This window comes from Salmo salar, chromosome ssa09, assembly GCF_905237065.1.
Source record: "Salmo salar chromosome ssa09, Ssal_v3.1, whole genome shotgun sequence".
NCBI lineage: Eukaryota > Metazoa > Chordata > Actinopteri > Salmoniformes > Salmonidae > Salmo > Salmo salar.
In genome coordinates this window covers 20,431,658-20,453,410 of record NC_059450.1, presented here as the reverse complement: position 1 = coordinate 20,453,410, position 21,753 = coordinate 20,431,658, and the positions used below count along the sequence as shown (strand labels likewise).

At 42.6% G+C, this 21,753-nt stretch overlaps 2 protein-coding genes across 4 annotated transcripts in view; one reads left to right on the top strand and one right to left on the bottom strand.

The window, feature by feature from the left end:
* The window catches only part of LOC100195570 (D4, zinc and double PHD fingers, family 3), a 49,068-nt gene extending 31,984 nt beyond the window's left edge, over positions 1-17,084 (top strand). The window contains exons 5-10 of one of the 2 annotated variants that reach the window (XM_014210588.2): positions 10,475-10,570; positions 11,490-11,553; positions 12,847-12,972; positions 13,383-13,511; positions 13,610-14,369; positions 14,561-17,084. In XM_014210588.2, coding sequence (XP_014066063.1) covers positions 10,475-10,570; positions 11,490-11,553; positions 12,847-12,972; positions 13,383-13,511; positions 13,610-13,773 — 579 coding nt within the window. In that variant the 3' untranslated portion in view covers positions 13,774-14,369; positions 14,561-17,084. 2 annotated transcript variants of the gene reach the window in all.
* The window catches only part of LOC106611071 (regulator of G-protein signaling 6-like), a 54,417-nt gene continuing 49,058 nt past the window's right edge, over positions 16,395-21,753 (bottom strand). The window contains exons 13-17 of one of the 2 annotated variants that reach the window (XM_014210932.2): positions 20,953-21,078; positions 20,508-20,694; positions 19,756-19,848; positions 19,157-19,216; positions 16,395-18,901 (exon numbers count right to left, since the gene is read on the bottom strand). In XM_014210932.2, the coding sequence (XP_014066407.1) occupies positions 18,851-18,901; positions 19,157-19,216; positions 19,756-19,848; positions 20,508-20,694; positions 20,953-21,078 (517 nt within the window). In that variant the 3' untranslated portion in view covers positions 16,395-18,850. The other variant, XM_014210933.2, reaches the window with a different exon arrangement.

Here is a 21,753-nt window from a genome sequence, read left to right as displayed (position 1 = left end):
CCATTTCCATCTGAGGCAGAGTGCTTCAAGTTGTTTCTGACAGAGGAGCTGGTGGGAGACATAGTAGAGACCAATCGCTATGCCTTAGAGCTACTGGAGAAGAGAGAGCCAGGAGTGTGAAATGTATACCTTCCTGGTGACAGTCCTCATGGGGATAGTAAAGAAGAACTCCCTAAGAGAATACTGGAGCACAGATCCTATGTTTGCAACTCCCTTCTTTGCCACCGTCTTTTCCCAAGACCACTTCCTAGTTCTGCTGCGATGACTGCATTTCATCAACAATGCTACTGCCATCCTAAGTTACCTGTTATACAAAAAAATAAATGTCAACCACTGGCAGTAAAGTTGCATGACAAACGAGACATCAATGTCCTCTCCACTGTCCATACAGCAACCATGTCGGCCACAGGGAAGGGAGGACCACCTGAGGGGGGAGAGAGAAATCAAACCTGACTGCGTGCTTGACTATAACCTCAAAATGGGGGCAGTGGATAAGGCGGACATGATAAACAGCTTTGTGGAATGCACTCAGAAGACGACCAAGTGGAACAAGAATATATTTTTACAGGGTAGCTTCAAATTACAACAAGCAAATACTTGTGTAATTCTTTTTTATTTTTTCCAATAAATTGACAGTTATGACGGAAGCCTGGATGTTTTTTTTTTCTAGGCGTGAAGATATTTCATCAAGTCCAGATGTTTCCAAACATTTGTCAGTTGTATGCTGCTTTTCAATCTATTAACAGCAAGCGTTACATTAAATAGGCACAGTATTTTTTACTAATGCATTTGGCAATATTCAAATCATGCACAAAACAGATTAACAAAAGCATTCACTGTGAAAGTTGACCCTTCAAATATAGGCTATGCGCAGCGCTTAGTTAAATTTATCGAATCGGTTATTGTTTTCTTGCTCAAAATGTGAGCAACACCTGTCAAACTCAGACATTTCTCTCTAAATACATTTCTCTCGACATACAATTTAAAATGAATCTCGATTCGCACGGAACTAGTATTACCAGAGGAATTTGCCCAAAAAACAGCAGGTTATTCTGGCTGGAATTGTTACTCTCCAGTCATGTACAAATTACTGACATGGCAGATTCTGACGGACAAAAATGACAGATGTGGTGTTTTGTGCTTGTGCACATAATTACTAGGGATGCACCAAAATGACATTTTGGGCCAATACTGATATCTGAAATTTTAGCTGCCTTTTAAGCATTCTAGTACAGTTAAATAGTTAACACACACATGGACGCAGCGGTCTAAGGCACTGCATCTCAGTGCTTTAGATGTCACTACAGTCCCTGGTTCGGATCCAGGCTGTATCACATCCGGCCGTGATTGGGAGTTCCATAGGGCGGCGCAAAATTGGCCCAGCATCGTCCGGGTTTGGCCCGGGGTAGGCCGTCATTGTCAATAAGAATTTGCTCTGACTTGCCTAGTTAAAGGTTACACACCACACCACACTGACCAAAAAGTTATTTTGTTGGCATTTACGTGTGTCCCCATTACCAGTAAAACATAATCAAAACCTATTTATTTCACTTACTTGCTGTGCTGTTGTTCATTTGTTCAGTCGTTTCATTCTCAACCAGGATTTCATCATACATGTCAAGCAGTGAAGTTTCAGCTCTGTCTGTCCGTGGCCTCTCTTCCTCGTGCGCACTGTCACTGTGTCCGTTTCCATCTTGTCCAGCTGTGTCTTTAACATTTCACGTAAACCCTGTTTCTTGTCTGCATCGAAGTAGCGGTCCTTGTACCTAGCATCGAGCGTGGTGGCGACACAGTAAAGCGGCTCAGAGAGAATGCCACCGAATCGCTTGTTCACAGCCTCGAGTACTTTTGTAAGTTTTAACCCCACGATCTGTCGGCAGTGTTGTTGAGCAGGCGTTTCAATGCCATGACAGAGGGTGTCACGTCTGCTGCAGACAGTTGATTAGCTTGTTCCTCCAGTCAGTTGTTTGAATGGCGCTAGGAGTGTTCATGTTTCAAACATGTTCTCAAATACCATTGAAATGGCAGCAGCGGTATGAGAACCAGCACATTCTTGACCATGCAATACGGCTTTCCTCAGTACGAAATCCTCGTCGATCCACTGTGCTGTCAGACTAAGCATGCTCATGGGGCTGACATCGCTGTTCCAAATCTCAGTCATGAAGCTAATAGCAGTGACGGCCATAGCAAGTAGCTCATGGATGTGAGTTTCAACAATACCGTGTAACTCCGGTAGGGCAACATCTGAAAAAATAGAGCCTACATAGTAGTGTGTACCGGTGCTCGACCAGTCGGCGAAAGCCAACATCATCCACGACAAAGAACGGTTGATTGTCAAGGGCAATGAATTCCATTATCTTGGTCTTAATGGATTTCGCCTTTGAGTTGTCTCGCTGAAATGTTCTTACTCTTTCAAATGACTGCTTGACTTGAACTTGTTTTTAATGGTTGGAAGTGTGCAATTAGTATTTTTCTGCTTTAGTTCTGTGTCGCTCTCAATTTTTTTGTGGCATCATTACGTCATATACCTGCGTTATATAGGTAGGCACATCAGCTTTGACATCGGTTTTGCACATCGGCGTTAAACTAGACATCGGGCCGATGTCATTTTTAGCAAATATCATCCGATTCCGATATGCTCACCGAAGTTTTTATATCGTGCATCCCTAATAATTACATTACCCGACCATCCCCAGTAAAACTAATCTAGTCCGAATAGGGTTTAAGGCATTGTTCTCAATCCAAAAATGCTGGTTCATTTTGCTAATATGCACATAGCAACATAGGGAAAGATGCCAATTCTATGGCACGCTGACATAACCAACCAGGTAGAAAGCGCATGTTAAAGTACTATTACATTTATTAGTGTTGCACCATTATATTTACATGCAGTGCCTTCGGAAAGTATTCAGACCCCTTCCCTTTTTCCACATTTTATGTTACAGCCTTATTCTAAAATTGATTTAAAAAAATTAAGACCCTATAATGAGTTTGCCAAAAGGCACCTAAAGGACTCTGACCATGAGAAACAAGATTCTCTGGTCTGATGATACCGATATTGAACTCTTTTGCCTGAAGGCCAAGCACTACGTCTGGAGGAAACCTGGCACCATCCCTACAGTGAAGCATGGTGGCCCAGCCAGAGCCCGGACTTGAACCAGGTCAAACATCTCTGAAAATACTGTGCAGCGATGCTCCCCATCCAACCTGATAGAGCTTGAGAGGATCTGCAGAGAAGAATGGTATCAACTCTCCAAATACAAATCAAATGTTATTTGTCACAGGCGCCGAATACAATTTCCTTACCGGGAAATGCTTACTTACAAGCCCTTAACCAACAAGGTAATTCAAGAAGTAGAGTTGATTAGAATATTTACTAAATAAACTCAATTAAAAATACATTTACATAACCATAATGAGTGTATATACAGGGGGTGACAGTACCAAGTCAATATGCGGGGGTACAGGATAGTTGAGGTAATTTGTAAAGTGACTATGCATAGATAATAAACAGCGAGTAGCAGCAGTGTAAAAACAAAGGGATGGGGGGGTGTGTGTCAATGTAGATAGTCTGGGTGGCCATTTGATTAGTTGTTCAGCAGTCTTGTGCTTTGGGGTAGAAGCTGTTAAAAGAGCCTTTCGGTCCTAGACTTGGCGCTCCAGTACCGCTTGCCGTGTGGTAGCAGAGAGAACAGTCTATGACTTGGGTGACTGGCGTCTGATACTTTTTTGGGCCTTCCTCTGACACTACCTAGTATATAGGTGCTGGATGTCAGGAAGCTTGGCCCCAGTGATGTACTGGGCTGTACGCATTACCCTTTGTAGCGCATTATGGTCAGATGCCGAGCAGCTGCCATACAGGCAGTGATGCAACTGATCAGGATGCTCTCTGGTGCAGCTGTATAACTTTTTGAGAATCTGGGGACCCATGCCAAGTCTTTTCAGTATTCTGAGGGGGAAAAGGTGTTCTCGTGCCCTTTTCACGACTGTCTTGGTGTATTTGGACCATGATAGTTTGTTGGTGATGTGGACACAAAGGAACTTGAAACTCTCGACCCGCTCCACTTCAGTCCCGTCGATGTTAATAGGGGCTTGTTCGGCCCTCCTTTTCCTATAGTCCACAATCAGCTCCTTTTGTCTTGCTCACATTGAGAGAGATGGTTGTCCTGGCACCACACTGCCAGGTCTCTGACCTCCCTATAAGCTGTCTCATCGTTGTCGGTGATCAGGCCTACCACTGTTGTGCTTGGCCACGCAGTCATGAGTGAACAGGGAGTAGAGGACGGGACTAAGCACACACCCCTGATGGGCCCCACTGAGGATCAGCGTGGCAGACGTGTTGCCTATCCTTACCACCTGGGGGCGGCCCGTTAGGAAGTCCAGGATTCAGTTGCAGAGGGAGGGGTTTAGGCCCAGGGTCCTTAGCTTAGCGATGAGCTTTGTGGGCACTATGGTGTTGAGCACTGGGCTTTAGTCAAGTAGATGTTCCTTTTGTCCAGGTAGGAAAGGGCAGTGTGGATTGCGATTGCGTCATCTGTGGATATGTTGGGGTGGTATGCAAATTGGAGTGGGTCTAGGGTTTCTGGCATGATGGTGTTGATGTGAGCCATGACCAGCCTTTCAAAGCACTTCATGGCTGCCGACGTGAGCTCAGGTTACCTTTGATTTCTTGGGTACAGGGACTATGGTGGACTGTTTGAAACATGTAGTTATTACAGACACGGTCAGGGAGAGGTTGAAAATGTCAATGAAGACACTTGCCAGTTGGTCCGCGCATGCTTTGAGTACACGTCCTGGTAATCCATCTGGCCCCACGGCTTTGTGAATGTTGACCTGTTTAACCTGTTATGGATAGGGGGCAGTATTTTCACGGCCGGATAAAAAACGTACCCGATTTAATCTGTTTATTACTCCGGCCCAGAAACTAGAATATGCATATAATTGTTTGATTTGGATAGAGAACAACCAAAAGTTTCTAAAACTGTTTGAATGGTGTCTGTGAGTATAACAGAACTCATATGGCAGGCCAAAACCTGAGAAGATTCCAAACAGGAAGTGCCCTCTCTGACCATTCCTTGGCCTTCTTTAGCCTCTTTATTGAAAACAGAGGATCTCTGCTGTAACGTGACACTTTCTAAGGCTCTCAGAAGGCGCCAGAACGTTGAATGATGACTCTGCAGTCCCTGGCTGAAAAACAGTCGCGCATTTGGATAGTGGTCGATCTGAGAACAATGAGACGCACGTGAAGAGTCCATTTTACATTTTCAGTCTTTGAACGAAAACGACGTCTCCCGGTCAGAATATTATCGCTATTTTACGAGAAAAATCGCATAAAAATTGATTTTAAACAGCGTTTGACATGCTTCGAAATACGGTAATGGAATATTTTGAATTTTTTTGTCACGATATGCGCTGGCGCGTCACCCTTCATTACCCTTCGGATAGTGTCTTGAACGCACGAACAAAACGCCGCTATTTGGATATAACTATGGATTATTTGGAACCAAACAACATTTGTTGTTGAAGTAGAAGTCCTGGGAGTGCATTCTGACGAAGAACAGCAATGGTAATCCCATTTTTCTTATAGCAAATCTGAGTTTGGTGAGTACCAAACTTGGTGGGTGTCAAAATAGCTAGCCTGTGATGGCCGGGCTATCTACTCAGAATATTGCAAAATGTGCTTTCACCGAAAAGCTATTTTAAAATCGGACACCGCGATTGCATAAAGGAGTTCTGTATCTATAATTCTTAAAATAATTATGTATTCTGTGAACGTTTATCGTGAGTAATTTAGTAAATTCACCGGAAGTGTTCGGTGGGTATGCTAGTTCTGAACGTGACATGCTAATGTAAAAGCTGGTTTTTGATATAAATATGAACTTGATTGAACAAAACATGCATGTATTGTATAACATAATGTCCTAGGAGTGTCATCTGATGAAGATCATCAAAGGTTAGTGCTGCATTTAGCTGTGGTTTTGGTTTTTGTGACATATGCTAGCTTGAAAAATGGGTGTCTGATTATTTCTGGCTGGGTACTCTCCTGACATAATCTAATGTTTTGCTTTCGCTGTAAAGCCTTTTTGAAATCGGACAGTGTGGTTAGATAAAGGAGAGTCTTGTCTTTAAAATGGTGTAAAATAGTCATATGTTTGAAAAATTGAAGTTTTCGGATTTTCGAGGAGTTTGTATTTCGCGCCACGCCCTATCATTGGATATTGGAGCGGTGTTCCGCTAGTGGAACATCTAGATGTAAGAGGTTAAAGGTCTTGCTCATATCAGCTACGGAGAGCGTGATCACACAGTCGTCCGGAACAGCTGGTGCTCTTATGCATGCTTCAGTGTTGCTTGCCTCAAAGCGAACATAAAAGGCCTTTAGCTCATCTTGTAGGCTCGCATCACTGGGCAGCTCGCGGCTGGGTTTCCCTTTTGTAGTCTGTAGTCGTTTTTAAGCCCTGCCACATCTGACGAGCATCAGAGCCGGTGTGGTAGGATTCAGTCCTGTTTTGACGCTTTGCCTGTCTGTAGTAGTTTTTAAGCCTTGCCACATCCGTCGAGCTTCAGAGCCGGTGTCGTAGGATTCAGTCCTGTTTTAATGCTTTGCCTGTCTGATGGTTCTTCTGAGGGAATAGCGGGATTTCTTATAAGGGCCTGGATTAGTGTCCCGCTCCTTGAAAGCGGCAGCTCTAGCCTTTAGCTCGGTGCGGATGTTGCCTTGTAATCCATGGCGTCTGGTTGGGGTATGTACGTACGATCACTGTGGGGACGACGTCATCAATGCACTTATTGATGAAGCCGGTGTATGAGGTGGTATACTCCTCAATGCCATTGGATGAATCCCGGAACATATTCCAGTCTGTGCTAGCAGAACTGTCCGGTAGCATGCGCGTCATCTGACCACTTCCATATTGAGCGAGTCACTGGTACTTGCTGCTTTAGTTTTTCCTTGTAAGCAGCAACCGGGAGGATAGAATTATGGTCAGATTTGCCAAATACTGGGTGAGAGAGAGCTTTGTATGCATCTGTGTGTGGAGTAAAGGTGGTCTAGAGTTTTTTTTATATTTATATATTTATATATTTATATAAAAAACTCTAGACCACCTTTACTCCACACACAGATGCATACAAAGCTCTCTCTCACCCAGTATTTGGCAAAATATATATATATTTATTATTTTTCTTCCCTCTGGTTGCACGTGACATGCTGGTAGAAATGAGGTAAAACAGATTTACGTTTCCCTGCATTAAAGTCCCCGGCCACTAGCAGCGCCGCCTCTGGATTAGCATTTTCTTGTTTGCTTATGGCCTTATACAGCTCGTTGAGTGTGGTCTTAGTGCCAGCATCTTTTTGTGGTGGTAAATAGACAGCTATGAATAATATAGATGAGAAGTCTCTTGGTAGATAGTTTGGTCTACAGCTTATCATGAGGTATTCTACCTTTGTCGAGCAATACCCCAAGTCTCGGTGAAACATAAGATATTACAGTATTTAACTTCTCTAGGGCCAGTGGGACAATTTCGTCCCACCTACGTAACATCCAGTGGAATCCCGTGGCGCGTTATTCAAATACCTTAGAAATGCTATTACTTCAATTTCTCAAACATATGACTATTTTACACCATTTTAAAGACAAGACTCTCGTTAATCTAACCACACTGTCCGATTTCAAAAAGGCTTTACAACGAAAGCAAAACATTAGATTATGTCAGCAGAATACCCAGCCAGAAATAATCAGACACCCATTTTTCAAGCTAGCATATAATGTCACATAAACCCAAACCACAGCTAAATGCAGCACTAACCTTTGATCTTCATCAGATGACAATCTTAGGACATTATGTTATACAATACATGCATGTTTTGTTCAATCAAGTTCATATTTATATCAAAAAACAGCTTTTTACATTAGCATGTGACGTTCAGAACTAGCATACCCCCCCGCAAACTTCCGGTGAATTTACTAAATTACTCACGATAAACGTTCACAAAAAACATAACAATTATTTTAAGAATTATAGATACAGAACTCCTCTATGCACTCGCTATGTCCGATTTTAAAATAGCTTTTCGGTGAAAGCACATTTTGCAATATTCTAAGTAGATAGCCCGGCATCACAGGGCTAGCTATTTAGACACCCACCAAGTTTAGCCCTCACCAAAGTCAGATTTACTATAAGAAAAATGTTATTACCTTTGCTGTTCTTCGTCAGAATGCACTCCCAGGACTTCTACTTCAATAACAAATGTTGGTTTGGTTCAAAATAATCCATAGTTATATCCAAATAGCGGCGTTTTGTTCGTGCGTTCAAGACACTATCCGAAATGGTAAAGAAGGGTGACGCGCCCGACGCGTTTCGTGACCAAAAAATTCTAAATATTCCATTACCGTACTTCGAAGCATGTCAACCGCTGTTTAAAATCAATTTTTATGCCATTTTTCTCGTAAAAAAGCGCTAATATTCCGACCGGGAATCTGTGTTTTAGCTCAAAGAGAGATAAAATAAAAACATGAGGTCGCCCCGTGCACGCGCCTCAATCTGATGGTCCTCTGATAGACCACTTACCAAAGGCGCTAATATTTTTCAGCCAGGGGCTGGAATTACATCATTCAGCTTTTTCCCGGGTTCTGAGAGCCTATGGGAGCCGTAGGAAGTGTCACGTTACAGCAAAGATCCTAAGTTTTCAATAAACAGAGCCAAGAAGCCCAAGGAATGGTCAGAGAGGGCACTTCCTGTTTGGAATCTTCTCAGGTTTTTGCCTGCCATATGAGTTCTGTTATACTCACAGACACCATTCAAACAGTTTTAGAAACTTTAGGATGTTTTCTATCCAAAGCCAATAATTATATGCATATTCTAGTTTCTGGGCAGTAGTAATAACCAGATTAAATCGGGTACGTTTTTTATCCGGCCGTGTAAATACTGCCCCCTAGCCCTAACAGGTTAATGTCCCGTTGGTAGGATAGTCTTAATCGTAGATCATCCCGTTTGTTTTCCAAGGATTGCACGTTGGCCAGTAATGCGAAGGGAAGTGGTGGTTTACCTACTTGTGTGCCAAGCTTGTAGCATCATACCCAAGAAGACTCTAGGCCAGGGTTGGGCAAACTTTTTGGCTCGAGGGCCACATCGTGATTTTGAAATTCAGTGAAATTCAAATTTTTTGGGGGACAATTGTTTAAAATAAATTTGAGGGGGCCTCCTGAGTGGCACAGCGGTTTAAGACACTGCATCGCAGTGCTTGAGACGTCACTACAGACCCGGGTTCGATCCCAGGCTGTGTCACAGCTGGCCGTGACTGGGAGACCCATGAGGCGTTGTCTGGGTTAGGAGAGGGTTTGGCAGGCCAAGATTTCCTTGTCCCATCTCGCTCTAGCGACTCCTGTAGCGGGTCGGATGCATGCACGCTGACACGGTCGCCAGATGTACAGCATTTCCTCCGACACATTGGTGTGGCTGGCTTCTGGGTTAAGCGGACATTGTGTCAAGAAGCAGTGCGGCTTGGTTGGGTTGTGTTTCGACCTTTGCCTCTCCTGAGTCCGTACAAGAGTTGAAGTGATGGGACAAGACTTTAACTACCAATTCGATACCACGAAGTTGGAGATTTAAAAAGATAAATAATAATTTGACATTTATTTATGTTTCGCGGGCCGGATTCAAGTGCCCGCGAAACATAAATACTTTGCCCCCCCCCGATCTAGGCTTTAATCGCTGCCAAAGGTGCTTCAACAAAGTACTGAGTAAAGGGTCTGAATACTTATAAAATGTGATATTTCCGTTTTTTTTTTTTATACATTTACCAACATTTCTTAAAAGAAGATTTAGCTTTGTCATTATGGAGTATTGTGTATGTAGGTGAGGAAAACCAATACATTTAGAATAAGGCTTTAATGTAACAAAATGTGGAAAAGTCAAGGGGTCTGAATACTTTCCGAAAGCACAGTAATATAACCATATACAATTTGCGCCTTCCCTGTAGCTCAGTTGGTAGAGCATGGTGTTTGCAACGCATGGTGTTTGCAACGCCAGGGTTGTGGGTTCGATTCCCACGGGGGGCCAGCACATAAAAAAAAAAAGAATGTATGAAATGTATGCATTCACTACTGTAAGTCGCTCTGGATAAGAGCGTCTGCTAAATGACTAAAATGAAAATGACACCGCAAATCAGACAGGTGTCTGGTGCACCATGAAAACCCCCCCCCCAAAAAAATAATTGTGACTGCTCCACTAAAGAAATCTCGGTCGACCAACAGCCTATCAACCAAACAATCGACCAGTCGGCTAAATGGGGTCAGCCCTTATAAGGGCACACTGTCACAACGTGCTCAAATATGCAAATAGCAAGTATCATATGTTTATAGCCTTATCATATTTTATTACAGCCATCTATCCTGGACACATTTTATACTTCCTCAGTCAGGCAGTGTCTATGACCTCTAGACAACAGGGAGATCTCTCTATTCCTTTTTCTCCACAGAGGGTCTTGGAGGCTGACGCAGCTGAAGATGCTTACCATGACGATGAGGACTATGACGTGGACACCCCCAAAAAAAGACACAGAGGAAAAAGCAGGGTAGGTGATCCGCAGAGACATACTGTACTGTCGTGAACTACTGCTAATGCACATGACTGCCCTAGTTAATAATTCATTCATGGATTCAGTCCCTCACTGGTACTATATTTGCATTCATTATCCGGGCATCTGTGCTGTGAGGACTTCCTGTACTCTGAATACCACTCAGTGCTAGAGAATGATCTGAATCAATTCATTATAATGCATCAAATCATCTTGGTACCATGGCTAAGTGCTATTGTATTTATACTGACAGAATTACATTATAGATTAGTATTTGTTTCCAACACAATCCCGTCATAAGCTTTAAAAAATACCTGTCCTGAGAAACATTTCCTTCATACAGACTGTTACTATGACATTGATGACAATGGAAACAGACGACCTGTAGCTATGAACTACTATCTCACCTATTATCCTGCCAGCCAGTTGAATGCACCTGTAGAAATTTGCTTATCTGTTGGCTGCTTTCTTTGCAAGTGAAATTCCACTTGTATATTTTTTTTTTTTTTACAAAAATGTAAATTCTTATACAAATCACCTTACCCATTTCTATTCTCTGTCATGTGTATCTTTCCACAAAAAAACCTTTTGAACAAATCATAGTTTCAACTTAATGGGGTAGAAATATATCCTACCATATACAGTTGTTGGCTGGCAGGAAAGATGTTAGTTTGATCTCACAGGTATTAGTGTTTTCCTGTTGATACACTCTCTTGATTGTGCTGGGTCTGCCTTTATGAGGTGGTAACTTGTCGGTTGGACATTTTAGTTTAGTAGGTTTCCTGTAGGTTTCATCTGCATGACACTTTGTTGTCATGTACTTCTGCTTGCCACTTCCCTTGAATCACTGAGTCTCTATGGCTTCTGCTGGCTTAGCGCTGTGGTCACCATGGTGATGGTGGTTTTGTCCCCACAGGGTCGGATTTCAGGCCGCAGGAGGACAGACATGGATGACCAGGACAAGCCATATAGCTGTGACAGTAAGTAAATAAGTCAAGTAATGATCAACCTCCCTCACATATCGTATCAAAAGGTGCATTATGATATCATCCAGTCATGAGACATTTGATCTCCATTTCAACTGGTTGGTTTTGTTAAAGACATTCTCCTGAAGAGAGCTGATGGTACTACCATATCTCTGTAAGCTAGTTAAACAGCATATTTTAATCATAAAAAATGGATATTGATTTCTCTGGTCTGGATGTCTTTCTCCAAAGGGATTAGGTGCTGTGGTGCCCTCAGGACAGCATTTCAATGATCTAGCAATCAGGGCTTAACTAAAACTAAATGAAACCCTAACATTTCATCACTATGTAGATAAGTCATTCAAATCCCCCTTGGAGAACTCTCACATTTATCAGAGCCATGTGTGTTTCCACTTGCTTCTTACCAGAGATGTTGTCACTGTCTCAAGTAGTCCGGTAGGCATGGCATTTGCATGTGGAAAAGCTAGGCAGGAGTTATGGATTTTCTGTTGTTGTGGTAGACTTTCTGAGGGGGACATAATCATGCCATTTTTTTTGTTCTTTCCATTTTAACATTTTTTATTTATTTTTTGCTTTGTGTTTTCTCTATTTCAGACAGATACAAACAAAAGCATAAGTCAAAAACAGTGGCCTCTGGTATCTGGACTTGTTGCCTTTTACTGGTATCTTAGGACATTTGGATATGTTTGTAGTTGATTAGTATTCTCAGTGATCTTATTGGTGTACTCTATATCCATTCTCTAAACAATGAGTCCATGTTGTGTGACTCTTGAAACACTTATGTTCCCACATCAAGTTTATGTTTCTCCTGATTGTGTTCCGTATTACTAAGGTGTGAACCAGTTCCCTGTATTTTCATAACTTTCTCCAACAGATAAGCTAAGCTCCACCATTTGGATCCTATCAGTCTATTTACAGAACTCAACTTGTTGAAATTCTCAAGGCATGTTTTGTTAGTCTACAGATATGACCTTATTTGGCAACCTTACTGAGCATAATTGAAGATGCGATAAAGCCATTGTGCAACAAAAATGACATGAATGCTCAAATGTGGAAAACATACTACCTGACACTACCAGTGTACCTAACGTTGAAATGGATCCTAATGTTTTCAGTGCGGTGACGGGAACATTGTGATGTAAAGGTCTTTTTGAATTTTTACCAAATCCATGTGTCTAGCTCTGAAAGTGGCACCTAAATTCTATTCGTAATTTCTCTGTGTTGATAGACATGTTCTGAGAAGGGAAGAACTGAGTGGTTTTTTGTCTGTGTTTTGTGCTCTCTCAGTCTGCGGGAAGCGTTACATGCACCGTACAGGGCTGAGTTACCACTACACCCATTCCCACCTGGCGGAGGAGACGGGGTCCGAGTCCTACCGATCACCCTCCGCACAGCGCTCTGACCGACACAAACGTAAGGCACACAAACTGATATTCAAGGCCTCTAAAATGTCTCTCTTCTGGTTTCACCATCCACAGAAATAGAAATATACAGAGAGCCAATGTGTGTTTTTAAACATCATGGCTATTCCTAGTATGCGGTTTGAATATTCATGTGACCTTTGTTGCAGTCAATTAGCTAAAGTAGGGATAGCTGTAGGTGTAACAGTGCATCAGGTTTACCTGCGCCTCATGGCTAACCACCTCCCCTGGGCTGTCAACATGTGATTTCTGTCTTCAGTGCAAGTTCACTAGCCCCATTTTAACCAACAATGTACACAAATAATGTTTAGGTCAGCCCTGTCTGAGGACTTTGAAAACATAATTTTTTTCATGAATTTTGTTCATATCTAGTTGATCCAGCCTTCTGTTCATCCTCTGCAGGTCAGAAGGGTCCAGGTAGTACTGCCATTACCAATAACTACTGTGACTCGTGCCGGTGCACCCCAGGCTCCAACAAGCAGAGGGGTAAATCTGGGGAGAGGGGTCCCTGCTCAGTCTGCCGGCGCTCCAGTGAGTACCCTGCTCTGCTACACAGCATCCATGACTATGACTAAGCTGTACTGTAGCTGTTATGTGCTACCATCATCCTGTCATCTTGTTGTTGCCAGCTGGCCGCCCAGAAGAGAAGGAGGACAGCAGGCCGTTTGCCGGGGCAGAGGAACTGTTTGGCACCACCTCGGAGAGTGACACGTCCACGTTTCACGGCTTTGAGGACGATGAGCTTGAAGAGCCCTCGTCAAACGGCAAGGGGACGCCCAACCGATACAGATAGAGAAGAACTTTCTAGGTTTAAAGACTATTTTTAATATGGATAACCTCTGGCAAAAGTCTGCTGCTTCTTTTTAAATGTTTTTATTTAAAGTGATTATTTCAGGAGAGAAATGCAAGAAGTGTTATTTTGTTATCTACTGAATCTTGTTTAATAATTTATGAATGTGTTTTTTTACATGAACTTTGAAAGCAACTGAAGGTATCTCTAGACAAATGACTTGCTCCCTATGTGAAATGGAAAGAAGAATTTCTTGGATTATTTTTCCACTGGAGCAGAAAAGGCAAATATGTTATGAAAAAACACTGGGACATGTGGATATAATTATGCTCTTTTTGGGATGATTTGCCAGAGAAAAATAAAATCCAATAATTTATCTGAAATTTAGTTAAATGACAATGTCTGGATGAAGAATGAATGTCAAAACAAACCCTTCCCTCGGCTTGTTGATGTCACTAGAATCACCATGCAGTTTGGAAAGACTTCCACTGCTTCATCCTCTGGATTATAATAATGTGAAAATGGAGTGGCTTGAAGCAAAGGATTGATGTGTGAATTAAACAGGCTTATACCAGAAGCAGGGCATGGCTAGCTGAAAGGTAAGCACCTAGGTCCTATTCAAACATAGTACAGTACTTTCTCATTTAAATACAAGGTATATTCTTATTCCATCAGTTCATGCCTTGCATTTGCCATCAACAAAGATAAAAACAACTGTTGGTTTTTATGCCAGCTATCTTGGAGTGTGTGTGTGTGACTCCACAATCTGACCCATTTGTCTCTGTTGTAGGAGTACCATGGCATGAGGACCCAGGGGGCTTTGCAGCCAGTGAGGGGTGAGGTTCAGGACCCTCAACTGGACCTCCACACACCCCTTCACTGGGCCCAAAGACCCTATCCGTCTGACAGTCAGCCACCAAACAGCCATCCATCCATCCAACAGCTATAATGCCAGCCTGCCAGCGACCACATAACCTAATCCTCCCTAACTCAGATATTTTCTCTTTTTGAAGCAATTTCCCCCCTGAGAATATGTATAGTTTTTATTCTGTGTTTTTGTCCTCTACGGCTGTGGCCACCATGCCCAGCCGGCGGGATCCAATGTGACACTGAGACGTCATTAACTTCATCACTGTGCCAGCCTGCGACCCAGGCAAGAAACCAGCTCTGACAGCCATGATGACCCAGTGACCTCACTGGAACCACCCTGAACTTTAACCTCTGCCCCTGTCATAGCGGCGGTGCTGTCACTTATACAACAAAACCTCTGGACTACTTACTCTTTTTAATGTCACTTGAACGGGCCAAACAAATCAAGAGCTTTCTTGAATCCCTTTCATCCTGAAGTTAGAATCGTGCTATGTTCCTTTGTTTTGAACACGATATTGACAGATTGGGTTGTTAGTGTCATTTTGGTGAGAGGTGGATATTTTATTATTCTGTTTGTTCTGGCTTTGTTTATACCTCTGTCTTTCTACAATACCTACTTCTACTCAGGCGTATGATTTGTACTGCTGTTGATTGTTCTTCTCTCTGCATCACAATGCGTTCATTGTCAGCCACTGTCCCCTGCCTGCCTCATGTGATTGTATCCCTATGGTTTAGTCATCACAATAACACGTTTAGTGATCCCAGCTTTAACAAATCAGTGTTCTGAACTCAGCCCAACCAAGTTCATGGGCACATTACTCCATATTTTCTCCTTCCTCTGACTCACTTGTCAAACGCTTCTGTCCAGAATCACTTACATGGCATGTGTGCATAATGCAAGGATAGTTGCTTACAATTGCAGAAGAAGTCTTTAAGCTGTAAAACAATGTTATTTTTGACATTTGCTTTTAAGTGCTATATAGCTGCGTTTACACAGGCAGCCCAGTTCAGATCTTTTTTCTACTAATTGGTCTTTTGACCAATCACATCAGATCATTTCCCATCAGATCTTTTGTGTCTTAAATGTTGACTCTAGACACTCACTCACATAAACATTCTTAACACTGAATTCCCTCAGGGACCCTTTCATCCACAGTTTCTAGGACTTCTATGGAGAATTATTTTGGTAATCAACAACAACCTCCCCATCAATTACTGAGTTTCCATGGTAACCTCAAAGGTCTTAAGTTAGTCATATTAAATGACAACCTGGTTGCTATTATGGTCATTGTTTTCTCTCACTGGTGACGTCCTCGAACAAACAGCACGGTACAGTATACTTCCAAACAACACTTCATGGAAGTCAGCGATGTCTGTCTGTATAGAAACAAGTGTCATCACCACCAATCATGTAATAGTGCATAGCTTGTATACCTCATCAAAGAGTCAAATACACAGCAATAACCCCAGAGCTCTTAGCAAGCCTTCCTGAGTTAGAGGGAAGCACAGGGGTCGGAATGGAGCCAAGAGATGAAATGGACTTGACCAGTCATTTTATCTTCAACTGTAAATAACTCATGGAGAGAATTAAGTCTTTGTTAAACTATTTTTATTGTATTGAAAGAAAATAAAGAATGAGACACTGTCCTCTCTGGATATTTGCGGATGTTTTTCTGTGGTCCTATGTAACACTATTGTAGTAATTACAATGTTACTACCCAGTTACCACATACTGTAAATGAGAGGTCACCATGTAGACAGGTCCAAAGGTTTTATTATTTGGTGCCCACAAGATATCAGGTGCATGGGTATTTTACATTGATAATAGTCATCTTGCTGTTTGAGAAACTAGAAGCACAAATGCCCTGGATATGTTACATGCATAGTAATGTGCCCATACCATAAAATGTGCTTTTAGATAATGGAAATCTATAGAGTCAATTTATGTACAATGCACTCTGTACATACACTATTGTGTTTGTGCCGACAATATTTTTAAACACTGACTCAATAAATTAAGCATCTCTACCTTACAGTCAAGAGGTTATCAGTTTATGATAATCATAAATATTAACCAGTACAGTGCATTGCAGCAACTCTAATTGAAACAATTATTGAAATAATTATCTCAGTATTTCAAGAACTTGGGACTATAACGTTCTATCTGCAAAAAGATTATTCTGATATAATTGGCTTTAAAGTTCCGAACCCTTTGGTCTCAGCAATTTTTTATTTTGTACTTTTAACTTCACATGAATTGTGGTATTTAGATCACTATATAGATAGTTCTGTTCAATGTTCTCTATGTCAATAACTGAATTTTGACAACAATGCAGATCGAACATTATAGTACCAAGCTCTCGATTTGTCTTTCATAATATTGTCTCTGGCAGTTGTCTCTGGCATAACTGTGTACGCAACCAATAAACTTTGATCTGAGTTGATCGTGTGTCCCTCCCCCTCACCACACGAGGGAGTTGTTGTTGTGCTGTGAATGATACCCTCTTCTAGCTCAGGACTTTGGGAGGGTAGAAGAGGTATTATGTCCTGTATGTTCCAGTTCCAGGGGTGGATGTGGAAGCAGTGTATCTCAGGAGTTTGTCCTTTCAGCTGCGATGCTCCTGTTCTGTTCAGTGGTGGGGATCGAGGGCATTAACCTTTTGTTTGTGTTTGAAGATAGAAGAAGAAGAACCAAGCAGCCTGCTGGGTCTCTGTTCACGTGACTTTTACTCCCCAGCTCAGACTCCCTAAACTCGCCAGAGCATTTTCCATAACAAGCATGCACACTGTTTGGCAAATATAACAATGGCTTGCAACATATGATGAGCACGTACACATCTCTCTGACCCAAAGCCTGGACTATGGATAAATGACTGAGCATGTAGGTAATGGTTTACATTGACACTCATGCAACAGAAAGGCTAGTACTAAATAAAGCTGCATTTCTTGGGCTGTTAAATGTCATACTGTAGGATCCATCTGATTGCGGGGTAAAATTATGATTCATTGGAAATGAGACCCTGGTCTCAATGGGTTCCCCTGGTTAAAAAAGGTTAATAAATAAATAATTTGACATGAAATAAATATTCCTGCCACACCTGTTAGGGCAGGCCATCATGTTCCACAGAGGTTGTGCATGGTGTTTACTCTCCATTAGATGGTAGTGATGCAGGGCTATTTTCATTAGGGGCCTGTAAGGCATGTGAATGTCACTTAAGTATCTCTGTGACTGATCAGATGTGGCACTTATTTGGCATGTATCTGCTTGAATAGGTCCAGAATAATATGTAAACCCCATGAGGCCGTATAAAAGACTAAATAAGGCTGAAATCACAAATTTATAAACTCATCGACATTATTGACATTTTCCATAAGGGATAGGGTTTTGAAACATTATAGCTATCTATATTGATTGAATCAAATGGTAGGTGTTCTAGAGTGTATGATTGTCTATGTAAAATACTAGAGCTTTCTTGTCCAGGTCTCCTTTGAAAAATAAGCCTTTGACCTCAATTGGACTTCATGATTTCAATCAATAAAAATCCAACCACAGCATGAATTCTAAACAAACAAACAAAATGTTTTGATGAAACATGCAATGATTCATTGTAGATTCTCTATCAAGGCCTTAAACCTACTCTTGGAATGTAATGAAGCATGGAGAATTTCCCTCAAAGTTACTTAACCGGTCTTCTATAATAACAATTATAATACCTTAGATTTATGGGCCAACAAAAATATATTCCCAATCACTGCAAAAATAATAGGTTTTAAGTTTCCATCAGTAAACAGGATTATGCGGTGTACTGTATAAGAAAAAATATGATATAGATTTAGATAAAGATATAAAAAAGAGATTTGTTATCCTGCTGTCTTTATTGCTGACTGCCTAGTGAGGGCAGGTGGAACTATCTATTTATATATGTATATACCCCACTATGACTCTTTGATCTTGTATGTAGCCCTACTGTAACCGTGTGTGTCTGTGTGTGCTTGTACTGTATGCATGCCATGTAGTGAGTGGGTCAAGGCCCGCCCTGGCTGGCATGATCCATTCCTCTGTGGTTCTGTGAGTGTTCCTAACCCCAGTTCTGCATGGTATTGTCTGTAACCCTTCAGAACAGAGCCTCCCGCCCCAGCACGCCCCTCTACCCACATGGTCATGACCCCTCCAGGGGTGTCTCTCTATGCCCCTCCTGCCCAGGCAGTGTCAGGATGACTGCATCAGCCCTGTCAGCCGCTTGCCCGTCAAAGACTTGCCCTGGAAGATGGAAACAAACTTTACTGGCTGGGTTTCTGAAAAATCATTCAGTCTGTGTACATTGCTGTGCCAAGAAAGTACTTAGACTAGCTATCCCTGCCAACATGTTGAGCACTTACCTGTCCTTTTCAGAATTTTTAAAGAAACGCAAGTAAAAGACCTCTGTACTACTAGCGTTCACAATCATTTTGACCTTGAAAAAGGTCTTCGTTGGGTCGCGTGCCTGTGTTACAGCCCTAGTTCCTGGTAACTTACCACACTGCGGGTGAACTTCTCCAGGGAGGTACGGCGGCCCTGCTCACTCTCTGTCTGTGACTACAGGCAGGGTGGTGTGGAGGTTGGGCGGGGGTGAAAAACGGTGAGAGACACAGGGAGGGGAGGAGATGAGGGAAGGTTAGAAGCGTTTCAAGGCAAAACACATTTTAGTCCATGAAGCCAGAAGCAGTGGCTGTGGTAGAGAAGCTAGGGACCAGGCCAGCAGGGGGGAGTGCCTTTTCAGGGGACTAGATAACACAGGGATGCACTGCAGCTGCTCACCAAGAGAAGATGATGCTTTGATCTGCTGTGGTGCTGATCATCCTAGTACACAGTATAACAGCACTTGCTTTATTTTCTGTTTTAGAGAGCCGTGATTGTATGTATAAATCTGAAGGAGTCAAAGAATATAATAAGTGACAAAAATAATCAAGCAAAGGTAAGCTAATGTCTCAGTTTAGATGTAAATGGAGATATAGTATCTGTAGAAAGTGTAGAATTTATTATAAATGTATCCTCTTCCAAAAAAAGGATGGAGTGCTTTCAAACATATTTAGTAAAGGGTGTGACTGATTCGGGTTAGTTATAGTAGGGCTCACCAGCTTCTTTCTGGCTAGCAGGAGGTCCTGATAGATGTTAGATCTCAGGAAGCGTGCATAGCTGTCACTTTTCATCAACTTGAAGATGTGCTCCTGGAGAAGAGGGAAGAGGTGGTGATGATGATGGTCATGGGGGGGGGGGTGAGAGAGAGAGAGAGAAAGAGAGACAGGGAGAGTTGAGATTATGTAAGAAGGCACGGGGGAGCTGAATGTTAACCATGCGTGCTAACATGGAGGGACTAAGGGAGGGAGGGAGAGAGGAACGAAGGGTGGGAGGGAGGAGTCTCCCGAGACAGGGCTGAGTGAACACAGAGCCATCCACGCTAATGCACCATCAGGCAGTCGCCCTCAAACCAAGCTAATACAGTTTGAACCTAAGGAATCTAGGATGAATGCATGGGCTATTCATAGGCATTACTCGGCCCATTAGGCCCTGGCTAACCTAACATAGCAGGCCTAAAAAGACAACTGAGCAGAGTTTCCACATCCGTTTTTCAGAGGAAAAGGAAGCTAGGATGAATGAACTGTATCCCTGAAAACTGAATGCATTTGGTTGTTTGCAACTACGCTAAGGGTGGGCCCTGGAAACCACAGATTCTTCACCGCTGTTCACTCACTTCCTTCGCACTCCATCTATCACACCCCTCTCAGCCACCAGTGTGCAGGGGGTTTACTGTATGTGCAGTAGTAGCAGCAGTATTGACTGTGTGTGCATATGCGTTTATGTGCATAGGGGAGGTTGTGATACATACCTGTGCGTCTTCATAGCTGTATCGTCCAGGGTCTTTGAGGTTATGGCTGGTGCGCTCATAGCTGTGGGAGTCCAAGTTGATGGAGCTGGGCGCTCCCTCTGCCAGGAACTCCTGCCAGATCTCCTGGGCCCTGGCTGCCACGTTCTCCAGGGGCCTCCGCTTCAGGTCCTGCACTGCCAACCAGAACCTAGCCAAGGGGCACAGGGAGGGCACAGCCAATAGAGATCAGTGTCTGCAGCATTCACTTCCCATTATTATCTGCCAGGAGAGGAGCGCTCCCCCCTGTGGACATTCAGTGCTGTCATTCCCTTAATCTCATTACCGCCACTCAAAAGTCTCTCTATCTAATGGCCTGGGGAATTGAAATGGATGTGAAACAGTAGAATGAAAGAGGATAGTGACTGTTTATCACTGTGAGCTGTCCCTGTAAGGCTCTATCTCTCACCGGAGGTTCTCTGAGCTGAACTCCGACTCCAGAAACTTGAGGAACGCTTCCTGCCCTGCTGGGTCCTTTAGGGCCTCCTCCAGAGAGAAGCCCCACTTCTTCACACGGTGCTGGCTGGGGTCCCGGCTGCTCACAGGGAAGAACGGAGAGAGACAACCATGATGCCTTTCAGACTTAAAACAGACCTGGTTAACTGTACATGATCTTCTCACAAAACATACACTACCGTGGTTAACTGTACATGATCTTCCCACAATACATACACTACCGGTCAAAAGTTTTAGAACACCTACTCATTCAAGGGTTTTTCTTTATTTTTACTATTTTCTACATGTGTCCAATTTGGACTCCAGACCAAAGGACACATTTCCACCGGTCTAATGTCCATTGCTTGTGTTTCTTGGCCCAAACAAGTCTCTTCTTCTTATTGGTGTCCTTTAGTAGTGGTTTCTTTGCAGTAATTTGACCATGAAGGCCTGATTTACACAGTCTCCTCTGAACAGTTGATGTTGAGATGTGTCTGTTACTTGAACTCTGTGAAGCAATTATTTGGGCTGCAGTTTTCATCATAGTTTCATCATAGCACTTGATGGTTTTTGCGAATGCAATTGAAGAAACTTCAAAAGTTCTTGAAATGTTCCATATTGACTGACCATGTCGTAAACTAATGATGGACTGTCATTTCTCTTTGCTTATTTGAGCTGTTCTTGCCATAATAATATAGGGCTACCTTCTGTACCCACAAATTAACTTTTAAGAAGGCACACCTGTTAATTGAAATGCATTCCATGTGACTACCTC